The sequence below is a fragment of the Prenolepis imparis genome, unplaced genomic scaffold, assembly GCF_030444845.1.
Source record: "Prenolepis imparis isolate NDT839.2.m4 unplaced genomic scaffold, iyPreImpa1.0 SCAF_12, whole genome shotgun sequence".
Classification (NCBI taxonomy): Eukaryota; Metazoa; Arthropoda; class Insecta; order Hymenoptera; family Formicidae; genus Prenolepis; species Prenolepis imparis.
The window spans coordinates 3,795,881-3,811,307 of record NW_028141170.1 but is presented as its reverse complement, the minus strand read 5'-3'; the positions used below and the strand labels follow the sequence as shown (position 1 = coordinate 3,811,307).

General features: G+C 37.3%; 2 protein-coding genes across 6 annotated transcripts in view; one reads left to right on the top strand and one right to left on the bottom strand.

The window, feature by feature from the left end:
• The first annotated feature begins 348 nt into the window (after nucleotides 1-348).
• On the top strand, nucleotides 349-6,167 carry C1galta (Glycoprotein-N-acetylgalactosamine 3-beta-galactosyltransferase 1). Of its 4 annotated transcripts, none has more exons than XM_083052260.1 (8): nucleotides 352-483; nucleotides 1,532-1,626; nucleotides 1,784-1,994; nucleotides 2,407-2,551; nucleotides 3,158-3,333; nucleotides 3,945-4,152; nucleotides 4,238-4,376; nucleotides 4,858-6,167. In XM_083052260.1, the coding sequence occupies exons 4-8, from the start codon at nucleotides 2,521-2,523 to the stop codon at nucleotides 5,399-5,401; spliced, it is 1,098 nt and encodes a 365-aa protein (XP_082908386.1). In that variant the 5' UTR covers nucleotides 352-483; nucleotides 1,532-1,626; nucleotides 1,784-1,994; nucleotides 2,407-2,520; the 3' UTR covers nucleotides 5,402-6,167. The 4 variants fall into 4 exon arrangements, with proteins under 4 accessions (XP_082908387.1, XP_082908386.1, XP_082908385.1 ...); XM_083052259.1 differs by having other exon boundaries at nucleotides 355-483; nucleotides 1,436-1,626; XM_083052261.1 differs by lacking the exon at nucleotides 1,532-1,626 and having other exon boundaries at nucleotides 349-483.
• A 134-nt stretch (nucleotides 6,168-6,301) lies between these two features.
• Nucleotides 6,302-15,427, bottom strand: part of Skd (mediator complex subunit skuld) — a 29,740-nt gene continuing 20,614 nt past the window's right edge. For both annotated transcript variants that reach the window (XM_083052243.1, XM_083052244.1), the window contains 11 exons: nucleotides 13,912-14,482; nucleotides 13,528-13,734; nucleotides 11,602-13,398; nucleotides 11,079-11,415; nucleotides 10,602-10,915; nucleotides 9,938-10,129; nucleotides 9,473-9,784; nucleotides 8,944-9,282; nucleotides 8,320-8,601; nucleotides 7,768-8,039; nucleotides 6,302-7,680 (listed from right to left, as the gene is read on the bottom strand). In XM_083052243.1, coding sequence (XP_082908369.1) covers nucleotides 7,548-7,680; nucleotides 7,768-8,039; nucleotides 8,320-8,601; nucleotides 8,944-9,282; nucleotides 9,473-9,784; nucleotides 9,938-10,129; nucleotides 10,602-10,915; nucleotides 11,079-11,415; nucleotides 11,602-13,398; nucleotides 13,528-13,734; nucleotides 13,912-14,482 — 4,756 coding nt within the window. In that variant the 3' untranslated portion in view covers nucleotides 6,302-7,547. The remainder of the gene's footprint in view (nucleotides 7,681-7,767; nucleotides 8,040-8,319; nucleotides 8,602-8,943; nucleotides 9,283-9,472; nucleotides 9,785-9,937; nucleotides 10,130-10,601; nucleotides 10,916-11,078; nucleotides 11,416-11,601; nucleotides 13,399-13,527; nucleotides 13,735-13,911; nucleotides 14,483-15,427) is intronic.

Below are 15,427 nucleotides of genomic sequence, written 5' to 3'. Positions count from 1 at the left end.
CATGTACATTCGCTTTTGACAGGTCCTGTACACGCGAGTCGCACGTGAGCGCACAGCAGCTAGCTACTCCCTGTCATCGATCACCGCGTCGCTCGACGGTGTTGACGTACGTACGTGCGTGACGTATAATTACCCCGACCTGTGGAAAATAACGGTGTATTAGCGAAGCCGCGAGAGGCGCAGGATATGCAATAATAACAATCGCAGATCCGGGCGACGAAGGAGAGGAATATGGATACTGACAAAGGTGTATAATCTCCGTCTATAATGAAGAGATTGCGCGTCGCGTCACGCCGCGCGATACGACACGCACACAAGCATCATTTGGGACGCCGTATCGCCACTTCCTTCTCGGACGCTTCCTCTCCCGAACGAGCGATACGGCCTGTTATCGCTTGCATATTAGCAGCGAGTCGCGAGTCGGGATGGAGACGTCGGCCTCGGTAATCGGAATAATCGGAATAATCGGATACCTTCGGACTCGTACGTATACACACACACACACACACACACATATAAATCTTGGTGCATCGCCGATCCTTATCTATCGAATGCATGGAATGCACGCCAGAGTGCCTTTGTGTGTTTTGTTTATGCATTCGCTGATGGAGAAAAAATGTTGGGCGTTGAAATTCTACTTGCGCGAATAAATGCAGCCAGCATCTGCGAATCGCATATGTTAATTTCTTAATCTGTAATTGATCTCCGTCCTGATGATACTCAATTTCAACGCATCCGGCACATTTGATCGAGTAAACACGATTGAATACGGTGTCATAATGCACGTACGCTTCGTAGAAGATTTTATTGTAGAAGGAGATTGCACATGCCGGATATGCATCCAAAGTATATATATTAAGTTCTCCGATTAATCGCGCGTGATTCTCACGCGATAAGCAAACCTGGTATTATTAAAATCAAAGACCGTGATTAAAATAACATACGCAGCTCTCTGGCGAATGAAATTGTCCAGGATGCAAAGTTGGGTGCACATTTATGTAAACACAAATATTATACTTATTATGACTGAAAACGTTATTTATTTTCTAACTCAAAACTCACAGAATGTTAATTATATATCAGTTATATAATTTTTAACAAGAACAATTTGTAGATAGTGATAGATAAGATTAGAGCGAGTGATTACTATCGCAGAATAATTTCGTTTCATTATCTTGCTTCTTCCTGCGTAACTTGATTTTTGTCATTAATACATATTTTTTATATACTTTTTCCAAGTAAATGTAATATTAATAGTATGAGCTATCTTATGATATATACATGAGTTATCTTATGTATGCACTTGATGATGAACCTTTTGCATGAAATATATTCATTTTATTATTTTGTATATTTCATCAACAGATAATAACTGCATTGCATAACAGTCAGCTACACGTTATGCAATGATTTTCTTATTGTTAGATATTTGCAGGTTTTCTTATTGATAGTTCTACTTGTGCATGTCAAAGTCTTTCTTTGTAATAAATTGCTTGCCCACTTGGAGATAATATTTCATATATGTCAGCAGTATATGCAAATAGTTCAGATGGTGCGGACAGTGCTAGCAGTAAAGACGCAATAGCATAAAGAGCAAGATGACAAATGTCATGTTAAAAGTGATTTGTGAGTAGTTTATATATATATTTAAAAAATATAAAAATTAATTTTGTATATTGCTATTGTACATTGAACTAATGTTATCTTCAAGTGGCTTTATCGCTTTTTATTAGGCTATCTATTTAACGATATACTTCTCATGCCTTCAATGTTTTTGTTTCAGATCTCTGAATCAAAGAGTTTGCAGGAAATTAGATAATAAAGACTTATTGGTATTATTTACCAGTTTCTCTCGATTAAAGATAGAACGAGACAAGGAAGATGTGTACTACAAAGATTATTTATTTTTTGTGATGAACAAGCTTATATAATATATGAGCTTAAAACATGGCCTTGAAGAGTGTATTATCTTATCAGAACATTCCATTTGTTAAGTACGTATATATGAATATGAATTATAAAATATTGAATAAATTTATCTTATAAATTTCATGAAGAAGCTGTATGATATTGAATTCGCCACTTGATACAACTAATACTGTTATATGGAGCAATAAACTGCAGTTTAAAAGAATGTTAAATGGAATTAATAATACATTAATAGCATAATTGGTACAATGCATTATCAATATATAGACATAATAGTTAATAGTATAATTAATAGTATAATTTTTTGTCTTTATGACTCTTATAGATAATCATAAAACATTGATATTAATAGATAAAGATAATGTAAATATTTTATCTAAAATATTTTCGATATTTGTTGCATTCCACAAAAATAGTTAAGGCAAGACTTTTATCAAATTAATGACTAATACTAATTGTATGCTTTTAATATTTTAGGGAGCAGTAATAAAATATGCATTTTTACAAGTAAAATGGATGCGAAGGAGACCATAATTCATACTGAAGTATTTGTAGCATCATTGAGTTAAATTGCAATTTATATCATATATCATGGTGCAGCAGCGACTTCCCAGTTTTGATGGTAAGATGTCTATTTAATTATTTGTAAATAAATTTATATTCGAGTTTGTTCCCCTATCTCATGATAAAACGTTCAATTTTATTTAAAAGTCAAAATAGGAACCAGGCATTGTATTTTATTTATATTATATTGCAAAATTAGTTTGCACACATCCTAGTGCGTTCATAAATTATTTATAATATAAAATACAAACATTGTACATAACAAATGCCGTATATTTGAATTACAAATGTGGAAATTCGAGCAAATTTCTTATAAATAAAGCAACTTTTATAATAATATACATAGATAGACTTATTCACACATTATTCTTGCCTAAATAACAAAAGAGAATTTTTTTGAAGAGAACACAATTTACAATGCATGTAAATATTTAATGAAATTATATTAAAAGTAAAATATGATAGTTCCACAAATTTATTAGTTTCCTTCATATTCATATTCTAAAACTTAAATTTTAGAATATTTGAGCATGAGAGATATTCAGAAATATTGACAATGGACAAATCTATTTATGATTATATTAATTTATAAATATATGCATCCAATATAAAAATATTATAATTTATAGTTTTATAGTTTACAATCTCTCAATTTTATATATAGGTGGTCGAAGTGGACGGCGTTTTATACTGACACTCGCTGCTGGAATGGCTTTTGGCTTTTTATCGGCATGTCTGCTTATTACATCCACAAGAGATGTACCACACATTTTCAGGTGGATGCCGGGTAATTCTGGACTTTCTAGAGATCCTCATCATTATTCGGAACTGGAGTCAGAGGTTAGTGTATTTATGCATACAAAATATTATATTTCGTATTTTAATTTTAAATAGAACTTTTAAGAATTTGTTATGAGTTACTTAATATGAAATCATTTAGTAAAAAATTAATTTATTACATGACATACTTTGTTGAAAATTTGATTTTTCCAATATGACAAATATAAATTTTCACATATTTTAATAATCATATTAATTTACAAAATTAAAAAAAAGCATCATATACACTTTTGGCGATACTTGTAATTAAGGAAAACTTTTTTTCTACATAATTAATATTGCACTACTTTCTCGTTTGATTATTATTAACTCACTTCCTATTTAAAATTTTTTATATTTAATATATTAGGAAACCTGTTTGTTTTATTTATAATTTCTTCCAAATCTTTAATCTTTTTAGTTCTATAGATATTCAAATTTCTTGTGAAAATTGATATATGCCATTATATTTATATTAATTTTTAAAAATTGTTAAAAAACTAAATGAGGAAAAATGTTAAAAAATTTTTTTTAACTGTAGAAACATCTTGTGTGAAAAAATAAAATTTAATATTTCATATAATTATCACTTTTATATATTGAATTCTTGATTATCTTTGACGATCCAATAGATTGGTCCTGAAACAGAAGTAAAATTTCATGGTGAAGATGAAGATTTTCATAAAGGAGAAGATAGGATAGCTCAGGATATGGCGAAGAAAGTGCGTGTCCTTTGTTGGATTATGACTGGTCCAAAGAATCATCAGAGTAAGGCTCGTCATGTGAAAGCGACGTGGGGAAAACGCTGTAACATACTTTTATTCATGAGTTCTGCGGAAGGTATAACATTTTAGAAAATTGTAGACAAAAAAGTTGTAATACACACAAGCAAGAAGTTTATACAGTATATGTCGTTTATTTTCAGACGCTAGCTTACCTACTGTAGTTCTGCCAGTAAAGGAAGGTAGAGATAATCTGTGGGCGAAAACCAAAGAAGCGTTTAAATACGCTTATGAAAAGTACAAAGACAAAGTGGATTGGTTCATGAAAGCCGACGATGACACGTAAGTGTTGTTTGCACACGCGAGATATGTATATGCATGCATGTAAATTTTATCTTTATAATTTATAATCACAAATGTACAATAACAATTCTTTATTGGCATCTTTGATATTAATAATCAAATATTAATAATAGAATGTATGCTGAAAAAAATAAATTAGAAAAAAAAAGGAAAATTATATAAAGATTTCATAACTTTAAAATATATTACAACATATTTCTTTATAATTTTCATTGAGATTTTCACACATTCATATTTTAAATACATTAATGAACTAAAGAGACAGAAAAAGAGAGGAAGCAAAAAGTTTAAGAAAGAGAGAGAGAGAGAGAGAGGAGAGAGCTACTGTGCATCTATCTACTTATATGCGCATATTACATTTTGACCCACACAATCTCGAGATAAAGATTAAAGAAGTTAGTATGTACTATGATACATGTGTATGCAATTGCAAATTAATTTTTAAATCTGTCTGTTGCAGATATGTAGTAGTGGAAAATCTGCGATACATGTTATCATCTTACAATCCAAATTCGTCACTATATTTTGGCTGCAGATTTAAGCCTTTCGTGAAGCAAGGCTATATGAGCGGTGGTGCAGGATACGTACTTAGTAAGGAAGGTTTACGTAAATTCGTGGAGATGGGCTTACCCGATAAAACCAAGTGCCGACCGGATAATGGTGGCGCGGAGGACGTGGAGATGGGAAAATGTCTTGAAAAGATCGGCGTACGAGCGATGGATACTAGAGATCCTCACGGACGGGGTAGATTCTTTCCATTTGTGCCGGAGCACCACTTGATACCCAATCACGTGGACAAGAGTTTCTGGTATTGGAAGTATATCTATTACGATACCAAGGATGGCTTGAACTGCTGTTCGGACAGCGCGGTTTCATTTCACTACGTGTCGCCGAACATGATGTACGTTCTCGAGTATCTGATTTACCACTTGAGGCCGTACGGTATCAATCACGGCCTGGAAAAACCATCTGCGGATCGACCGCTAACGTTGACCGAATACTAGTCCGTACATTGTCGTAAATAGATAGTAAGATTCTGATTCTTTGTTTTATACACGATACTAGTCCATTCGAGCCAACGATACGAGTGTAATATGTTCTCAGAGGAAAAAAGTGTGATATCTCGTACTTCTTAGATAAATGAACTCTTTATATACGTATCTATGTTAGAGAATCGGGAATATTATAAAGCCATAATAGATATAATGATATAGTGAAAGGAGGAGGAAATATATATTGCAAGCACAATAGATACACTTCAGGGAAATCATAATTTTGTCGTATTTCTTATAACATTTTTATAACATCTTTAAATTTATAAGATATAATAATTTCATGGTCATAAGCGCATCTCATGTTAAATTATATATATATATATATATATATATATATATATATATATATATATATCATAGATATATGAGAATTCAAAAGTATGAGTACATATAGGCCGGAAAGCCTAGTGATACGAGTAATCTCGCATCATGCGAGATATGAAAAATTTCCAGTCTAATTATGCACGCTTTATGTTTTTCTTGTTCATGGAGGGAAAAATTTTGTCGTTTTACAAATTTCTATTGTGCTTGCAACGTAAGTTTTTCGGGCGCCGCAAATACAAAAAAAATCACGTATATAATTATATATATATACACATAAAACTGTATTTCGTAATATTAATATAATAATGGTAATAATAATTTTAATAATAATAATAATAATCCCAATAATGACGTACTACCCAGTAATAAATACTATAGATACAGAGTGAGTGTGGGTGTGTGAGTAAATTAATGAATTAATTAGGGAGTTAGGGATTCTATGTACAAGTCATATTTGTACTATGCGACTGACGCAATTGGCCACCGTGGCTCCACTCAGACGCGCCCCACATTTTTTTTTCTCTCTCTCTCTCTCTCTCTCTCTCCCCATGTCTTTTCTTTTTTTCATTCAGAGTTAAATTGGAGGAAAAAACAATCACTACATAATTGGCTCGTTCTCGCTTTCTCATTCTCTCGCTCGCTCTCCTCTCACTCTCGCGTTATCTCCCTCTTTCATTCTCAATTATCTAATCTCGGCGATGTCTCACTTCATAAATTATTTAAAAACAATATTTTACACTATAATGTATGTATAATATATAGAGGTCACCTAATCCGAATAAAATTTGTCAAACAGCATCGAAAAATTGCGCTAACGGGTCCAGGAAACATGATAACAGCGACCCAGTAACCGCGCGAGCATAATATAATATTATAATCATCATACTTATCTCACATCGGGGGCTTATACGAGGCATCGCTTATAAAAAAGAAGTCCACCTTTTCCTTTTTTTTTATATCATCTATATAAAATTAAAAAACAACGTAATATCATTTATATTACTTCATCGTCATTAATAATAAAATCTTTGTACAAAATTTAATTTACAATTAAAAACTTTTGGTTACGTAATTTTTCTAGAGATTCTGATTTGTAATTCAACTATCTATCGATAGAGAGGCAATCGAAAATCATTTTCTTATTATGCACTCTCTTTCAATTTCTTTCTCTCTTTCTCTCCCTCTTTCATACTTTCTCTCGTTCTCTCTCTTTCATTCCCATTCTCTCTCCTGTCCCATCTTCCTTTCTCACAATATCACTCATCACTTGCATTCTCATTTTTCTGTAATACGTTCGTTTCTGTCATTCAAGTTTTCATTGGCAATAGTCGTACTGAATGCGCATTTCTCTTATGAAATACGAGATACGATCATAAACACAAAGTACAATCTATTTCGCCTGTTATATAATAGAAAAATGGTAAAGAGAGTCGCGTGCACGCGCGTTGTATTTCGTTCCCATCGGGTTTAAAAATTTTTTTCAACCATTACAGCATTCATTTCGTGTTATCTTGTGTGTATATATGTGTGTCGTGTTAATTATAATTTTCCGAGTAAAAAAGATTCTCGGTTCTCTTTACATATGGTCGAGAAGGATCGTACTCTGTACCTAGACACAATCTCTTTCTCTCTAAATACCTAACTAACGTAGTATAGGTATAGGTAAAAGGGCATAGGAAATCAGTTGCTCTCGTAAAGCCCCGAGTGACGGTATAATAAGGAGTGCGTGAGAGAGGTGCACATACTGCACTACAACGGGAGAGGGTGTGGGTCAGACGAGAGCTGCCGTCGCATGGTAGAGATGCATGAGCGCCTGCACGTGCACAGGTAAGCAGGATAATCGGTCCTTGGTGTTTGCATCCAACGCGAGCCACGACAGCGCGTTATATCCTTCCAACACGTACCTGTCAATCGCGAGAAATTGCAACAATTATTAACAATTCAATTGAGCTCCTCCAACAATGTACATGTGTTACACATGTAATACAAACCTAAGCACGTCGGTGGTGTATTGCGAGTCTAACGGATGAGCAGTGGGTGCGCTTTGTTGCTGAAGTAGATCATCGCTGTTCTGTTGTATCGCGGGACTGTGCAGATGTAACGCGTTCTTCAGAAATACCGGACAGACATTTTCAAGATGAGGACAAGCTGCCCAGAACCACGGTGGCATTCGTCCCGTTGGCGCAGTCGATACTAAATAGCCGAGAGCGAGTGGTTGTTGCAGAAGTGTGCCGACTTCTTCCGTCTGTTCGGCTATCGCTATCTGCAGATGACCAAACGATTGCACATCGATATAATAACAGATTTGATCAAAGGAAAGAAATCTTCAACAAATTATTCGTTTTTTAAACTTATTATTGATATTATAAACTATAATTATTGATATTTTAAATAAATTCTTTCCTGTATATTTTTAAAAATTTTTTATCTAAATACTAATACAAAAGAAATTATGAATAAGTTTAATAAATATTTCATTGCTAATATACATAATCCCAAGACTCAAATTTTAAAGTTTGATGTCCTTTTTCTCTTAGACTTACTCTTGGCGTATTACTACACGGAAAGGGACTTCCAGGTCCATCGTGATTGCCTAAACCCGATCCTCCACCGTCCCCTCCGTGTGGTGATCCTTCGGGACGATGCGGACTTCCATTCGGACTTTGTCCACCGCCTGCACCCGATTCAGGCCATACATTGAATATATCGTTGAAATCTCCCATTCCTTCCATTCCCTCTGGCATATCGTCGTTTAGAGCGGAGAATAATTCGTCGTCTCCTAATTCCGGTACGTTATGTTGTTCTTGAAATGCTGTCTGCGATGACTGAAACAATAACAAATAAGGTTTAACTTGATTGTATAAAAAAAAAATATATATATATATATATATATATATATATATATATTTTGGTAATTTAGTTTTAAATTACAATTGTATCTAATTTATTAGAAATTAAATGATATTTTTATCACTTATTTCATCCTCTGAAACTTGGTTTTCAAAAAGTCATCTATTTTCAATTGTTTCGCGCGATATTTTTATACAAGAAATATTAATTGAATTATTAGCCAAAGATTTTGTAGTTCAAAACAAATATTCTTAACGAAAACATTTTATAATAAACACACTGTATGATGTAAGCAGTATATAATTAAACTTCTTTACCTGGGTGGTAGCGGATGTAGGGAAAACAAGTATATGAGTGCACGTAACATCTTGTGGTGTGGATAATTGGCAGTTTACAGATGCCTGACTGAATCTCTCATCGGGAGTGAATTGATCAGCCATCAATCTGAGAGTAGAGTCCGGTTCGAGCGAAACTAAGCATGCGCTGAGTACGCAAGGTGCCGCTGAAGGATACAAGAGACTACATTGTCCGCATATCTCTTTCAGATGCTTCGAGGCTTTTAAAAGTGCTTTTCTAGAAAGTAACCAACTCCATCCTTTTAATTCGCCATGTCCAATACGTCCAACTCGACCTACGACCAATCTCCATGGTTGCACCTGACATAAGAAAATATAATTAATACAAAAAAAGCAACAGAGGTTACGAAATAAATACGAAAGAAAATGTATTTTTAACATCGAGAAGACTCTTGTATATATCCGTATATTTGGAATAATAAGAGTAGCGGTAAATAGATAGGCATCCTGGTATCATTAGCTTTAATTGTATTTTAAATTTGTTACTTACGCCCTGGGACATTACGCTTAATATAAAGTCCATAAGTTTTTGAAGGCCGATGCGCCTAGCTGAAGCTCGCTTTCTTCTCTTTCTATTGGGTATGTCAATGTTAATGGTAGCGGTCTCGAAAATTTCACCCCTGTCGTCGGTCGCGGCCGCCAATAGCCAAGACTGATCCTCGCTCAAACAGTAGCTGAGATAGAGCACCGCGCACTCTTCGGGCCTCGCCATGCCGAATGATTCGGGAGCTTCGCTCTTCGCCCGCAGCGGTGCCAACACGAAGGCCGGTGCGTAGAGCCGGTAAGGTGCCTTGTTCCGATCCTGATGTATAGTTAAGAGTATTACTAAATGACTGAAAACGCGATTTATATATCATGGTCTTTAATTTTACGCTACTATCATTATTATCGCGGCGCATGAACAGAAATGCGGATTATCTTCTCAACCATGTCGCGATCGAGCAATGAAGCTTACGTCTTTACTCTTGAGGAAGATATCCGCAGCGGCGGCAGTACCAAAACCAGTAAGACTTTTTACTGTAGAATTATGATTCAACAATCGACGCCCTTGCAGGAAGACATTCAACGCCAAAGCTCGCATTTCGTCTTGAATCTTTCGCCTCTCTCGAGCTCGTCCCAATTCCATTATGCTTTCCAAGGATATTATCTGAAAAGCAAATTGATCACAGTCGCATAAGTAGGTTTGCGATATCGCATTCTGAAAGAGCTGATAAAATGTTAAATTTTTGTTAAAATTTTCAGGAAAGTCGCAATTCCTTTAAGCTAATCAATAATTAAATCATTGAATAAATTTTATCGTAACATTTAAATATAATTTCAATTACATTCTTAGAATGTATAAATTTGCGCGTTTGAAATATATAAACGTAATAATAATTTATACTTTTTTAATTATATATTGTGTGAAAATAATGGAAAGAATTGTAATCATTTTATCTATTCTTTAAAATGTACACATTTATTTAGGGTTCCTATTGATAATATATATTTTGAAATATGTATAATTTATGCATAGAACTGAACTCTCTCACGTTTAAAACTCTCATAATATGGACCAAAAATGAACAAGTCATTGATTCCTCATCATTAAAATTCTGCATTTAACTATCGGTTATTACCTGGACATGAATATTCGATCTCATATTCTCAGGCATGCTATTGATCGCAGATGAGTAAGCTCTGAGTAGAGCTAAAATGGCGAGTCGTCGTCGATCGGGATCCTCGGTGCCACCTAAGGAGAAAGGTTCGACAAAATAGACAACGATGGCCGGAGGCTCGATCTCCTCCTCGTCCGGGCCTGTAGTCGTAGTAATCGGCGTGGTGGTGCTTGTGGTTTGCGAAGTCGGTGTTGTATTACCGGTTGTATTAGTTGTGATCTGATTTGTCGCTGTGCTTGTTGAGGAAGGAGTCTCGCTTCGCGGATTCTCTCCTTCTACAAAAGACAATGGGTTATTCTTGTTAACTCTTCTGTCGATGAACAAATACCTCAGATTAATAAAAAGGTAAAAAATTATGCATTGACAGAAGGGTTAAATGATCGATCTGATGCATAATAAGCTTATCTCGTCAAAGTACGATCTAACGATGAAACGTACCGACAGATTCGGGTTTGATCGTCGTTAATACGTCGGGTGTAGCTGGCATAGTATCGGAAACAGGAATAGTAGATTGTTGTTGCTGTTGCTGCTTGGACGAATCACCGGGATCTAACAAACTACGGTCTTGTATAATCTGCGTCAGATATGGGGCTAGCCGATGATTGCACACTTGAGCGTACAGCCTCAATAATTCGCCTAGGTGATTCTCTCCCAAAAACTTGAACCACTCATCCATTGGTTGCTTTGCGAGTTTCTGCGCGGTTGATTTGCCTACGCGTATGATTCCGTCACGCAGCTGTTTCGAAATTGGCGTGTGCCTTCCTAATCGGCAAATCTGTGATAAATAAAAAAAATCTTAATACTTCCTTATTACAGAAAAGATTAAACGAAAGATCCAACGAAAATATCATTTAAAGCAGACAAAAATAAATACAACTTGGATATTCATCAAGAGTGGTTTGCCACGTTGCGTTAAATCAATATTATTTATGCAAGATAAATAATGTACTCGCACACTTACCTCATATGTACAGGATAGTTCTCGGAAGAATGACTTGACTCTATTAACGATACAGTCGCTGTCGGGTGCGACGACCACATAGGCGACGTCTCTGGGCCCGGCAAACGGTTCCAAGGACAACTTTTCCCAGAAGCAGATCGCGTACGGCGACAACGATAGCCAATCACGATCGTATCCGACGACTAGAGCGGGTATCGGTTGCGGCTCGCAGCGATCGTCGGTGCCGCGCCCGGCTAAACGATGAAACTGTCGCCATGTAAGCGGTCCGGCGACGGTGTAAGGTGCCTCCCACATGCGGGTCGTACATTTCTTCTGTACCGCGTCCTGGAGCAGCGGCTGCAGCGCTCTCATCATCCGCACGATGTCGCCGCTGCACTGGGGACCGCGTGCTCTGAGGAACACCCATCGGTGCACACCGTTCACGCGCACGACCCTCTCGTTGTGCGCTCCATCAAGCTTGCCCTGATCGAGTGCCGCGACGCAAACCTCGTTACCATCGTTGAATTCTAGGGTGTTGACCGTCGGCGTTAGCGTTGGGTAGCTCTTCGTGGTGGCGCATATCCTAGCCGCTCGGTACAGACTGCTGGCCGAACTCTGAACAACCAGGCATTGTTCGCGCAATAATTCGAGAACGTTGGGCGATATTACGTCGAGGCCGTCCAGAGTTGTTTTCGTGTCCCGACACGCGGCCGCGGCGAGTGAGCCCTTCTTCTTCTCCGCCGGATCTTCGGCGACGCCTGTGATCTCCATCTCGTCCTCGTAGAACAAACCCGCCCGATGCGCGAGTCGGCGATTCACCACGGCGCTGAAACCACAACTGCATCTAATCGGATCGTCGTCCTGGAAAAGCGCAGAGCCCGCCCATGAATTGCTGAGATAAATGCCCGCGTCAGCGCCCTTGATATTGCCCACTACCTTGGGTCCGGCGTTGCAAACGCACAGACTGCAACTATCGAAATTGTGATCGCGAAAGATGTTGAGCGCCGTGTCGCCTAGGAGAATATTCACTATAAGGGAATTAGATTCGGGCGCGCGAGCAGGTCCCGGTGTATCCGCTTCGATGCTGTTGAGATTTTTGTTAAGATATGAGGAAGTGGTGGAGGTAGCCGGACTCGGTTGATCGTACGGCGGCGGTGGCGGCCTACCGGGAAGAGTGGCCGAACGGTAGGGTGGCGCTGGACTTGAAGGACACGCCTGCTGCTGCTGCTGCTGTTGTTGCTGCTGCTGCTGCTGTTGTTGTTGCTGCTGCTGCTGCTGCTGTTGTTGTTGCTGCTGCTGTTGCTGTTGCTGCTGTACAGATCCAGGTCTGGTCGGTGGAAGAGATTTGTCCGCCTGATTGGTGGAAGCAGGATTGCACTGCCAGGAAGGTCTGTACACGCAGTGCGATGGCAGTGTGATGGATGGCAGAGATTGGCTAGGCAGATTCGTGAGGGGTGCGTACTTGGAAGAACCGACCATCTTGCAGATAGCTGCCGGCTTGAACACGTATGACCAATCTTCGATCGGCTCCTCCTGTGGAGAGCCCATGTTAGGATAAATGTCGGGCAAGTGTCTGAGCGGACGCGTGGGCATCAGCAGTTCAGTTTGGTCTATGAGAGGATCGCTCAGCTGGCAAGGCGAGGCGACTGGATTATGCTCTAAAGAAGGTGGAGTAGGAAACATCTTGGAAAGCTCTTCCGGTCGTAGAACCGTAACTCCTCGATTGTTCTTGTTCGTACCGTCTATTCTCGTTTCTTCGTGCAACCCACCGGATTTATTCGAACCCGGCGGCGTTTGTATTTGTAACTGATTCAAATTCTGTAAACATAAAAAAACGTACTATATCCACCATCATTTTTATTTGTCGTTATATATTTTTGTTTGTCGTTATAGTGCAGGATATATTAATTCTACTATTTCCAATAATGCAAGTAAATGCGAAATTACCGTTTCGTCACTGGAAGTATCAGCGTCAGAATTGTCAAATATTTGATCTAAATCTTTATAGGATGGTTGAAGACCCTCGCTGGTAAAAAGAGACCCTGGTTTAGACGGATCGTCCCTCTGTCGTCTGAGACCATCGACATTTGTGCCATTTTCTTCACCCGTTGCATCAAATTCGTATGGATCAGTTCTTCTACCGATACATTCAGCCTGACATTGCAAAATATATTTGTTAATATAATATTAATACAATACAAAATATAATGTTTGTTAATATCTATAAATTTTATAAAGCACAATAGACGAAATTAAGGTAAAACAGACTATCTCTTTAGATATATTTAAATTCGATTTGTTCCAATTTTTGTTCTATATACTATCACTTACAACTGCGACAGGTTCTTGCTTAATTTCCAGTTTAGGTGCTTGAGATTGGAGCGTTTGAGAGTTTGTCGGTGGGTATAGAACGTTGCTTCGATTGGTCGGGGGGCTGGTGATGTTCGTGGGCTTGAAACGCTTCACGGGGTGATTCAGCCATGCCTCCTGAAGCGAGTAATCGTAGAGCCAGGACAAGGGTTGCTCATCGTCCAAGAGGGCACCCTCGTATTCCCTGGACGCCAAGACCGGTCGTTTCAATATCGGTCCGGGAACCGATGGACTGTGCACCTGGTTGTTGCACGCGGAAGAAATGGACTTGGGCCCTTGCGATGGGGTCAGGGGTGGGGCAGTGTTTGTGTGACTGGGTGGCGGTTGCGGACTGAGAGTCGGCATCGTGGGTTCCGCGGGCGGAACCGACGCCGGCTCAGAGTGCGGAGTCAGGAGGGGCGACGGTGCCGGGGAACCTGGTGAGCCAACCGACGGTACCGGTAGACAATCTCCTCCCGTTGGTGGTCCACGCGAATACGAAGGAGGACCGCCCGGTGGTGTACTAGGTGCTTCCGTTCTACTTAGTACCGACCTATTCGATTTTTAAACAGATTGAATACATATGAATATGTTTCATGATTCTCATCTTATAATTGCAAAAACCAAGTTAGTACTCGTGTCGTATGAATGAGAGAAAGTACTAAAAGCGGCATATCCGAGGATAAAAAGGAAGACTAAAATGACACATCAGAAACAAGTTAATATTTCTCAAAAAGAGAGAGAATTAAATTATCCAAAATATTTCAAATTTGTCTTAAATATATAAATTATGTGTTTATGATACATATCGTTTATATCAGTCTTCCTTATATTGCGATTACTTTAAAGTTAAAATGATAAATTAAATACTTGAAGTTATTTCTTAAATTAGTTATTGAAGATTTTTATTAATTTTTTAATATATCATTTTTTGGAATTAATGATTTTAGTAGCATAATAATGTAAAGGGATAAATCTCATTTAAGAAGAAATATATTCTGCGCCTATTGAAATTTAAAACGTGCATGAGTATGGATGGAAGCTTGTTACAGATATATGTTACAGATGGACCAAAACAAAACCTAAAGTGAAATGCTAGAAATATCATGAGCACAATAGTGACATGCAAAGCAAACACAATTTACTATATGTATAATACAAGCAAACTAAATAATCGAATGAAAGAGAAATGTATGTTGGAATGTACTACCAATCATATGTAAAGCTTAGATACAATCTGTTACTACCGAATCATGCGCATGAAAATATTTTTAAGTCGACAAATTACATGTAAAAATTCGTATTATGTAAAGGTTTCCCTTATTTTAACTTTTAGGAAAATAATACATAAATAATAATAATAAGTTTATATAAAATAATTTGTTAAGGAAATATATTTGTATAAATTTGTTATATATCTATTCATTGGTACGTCAAATACATATCTGTACTCACTAAATATACATCGCATTAGAATATACGTAAAAAATTAATAGAG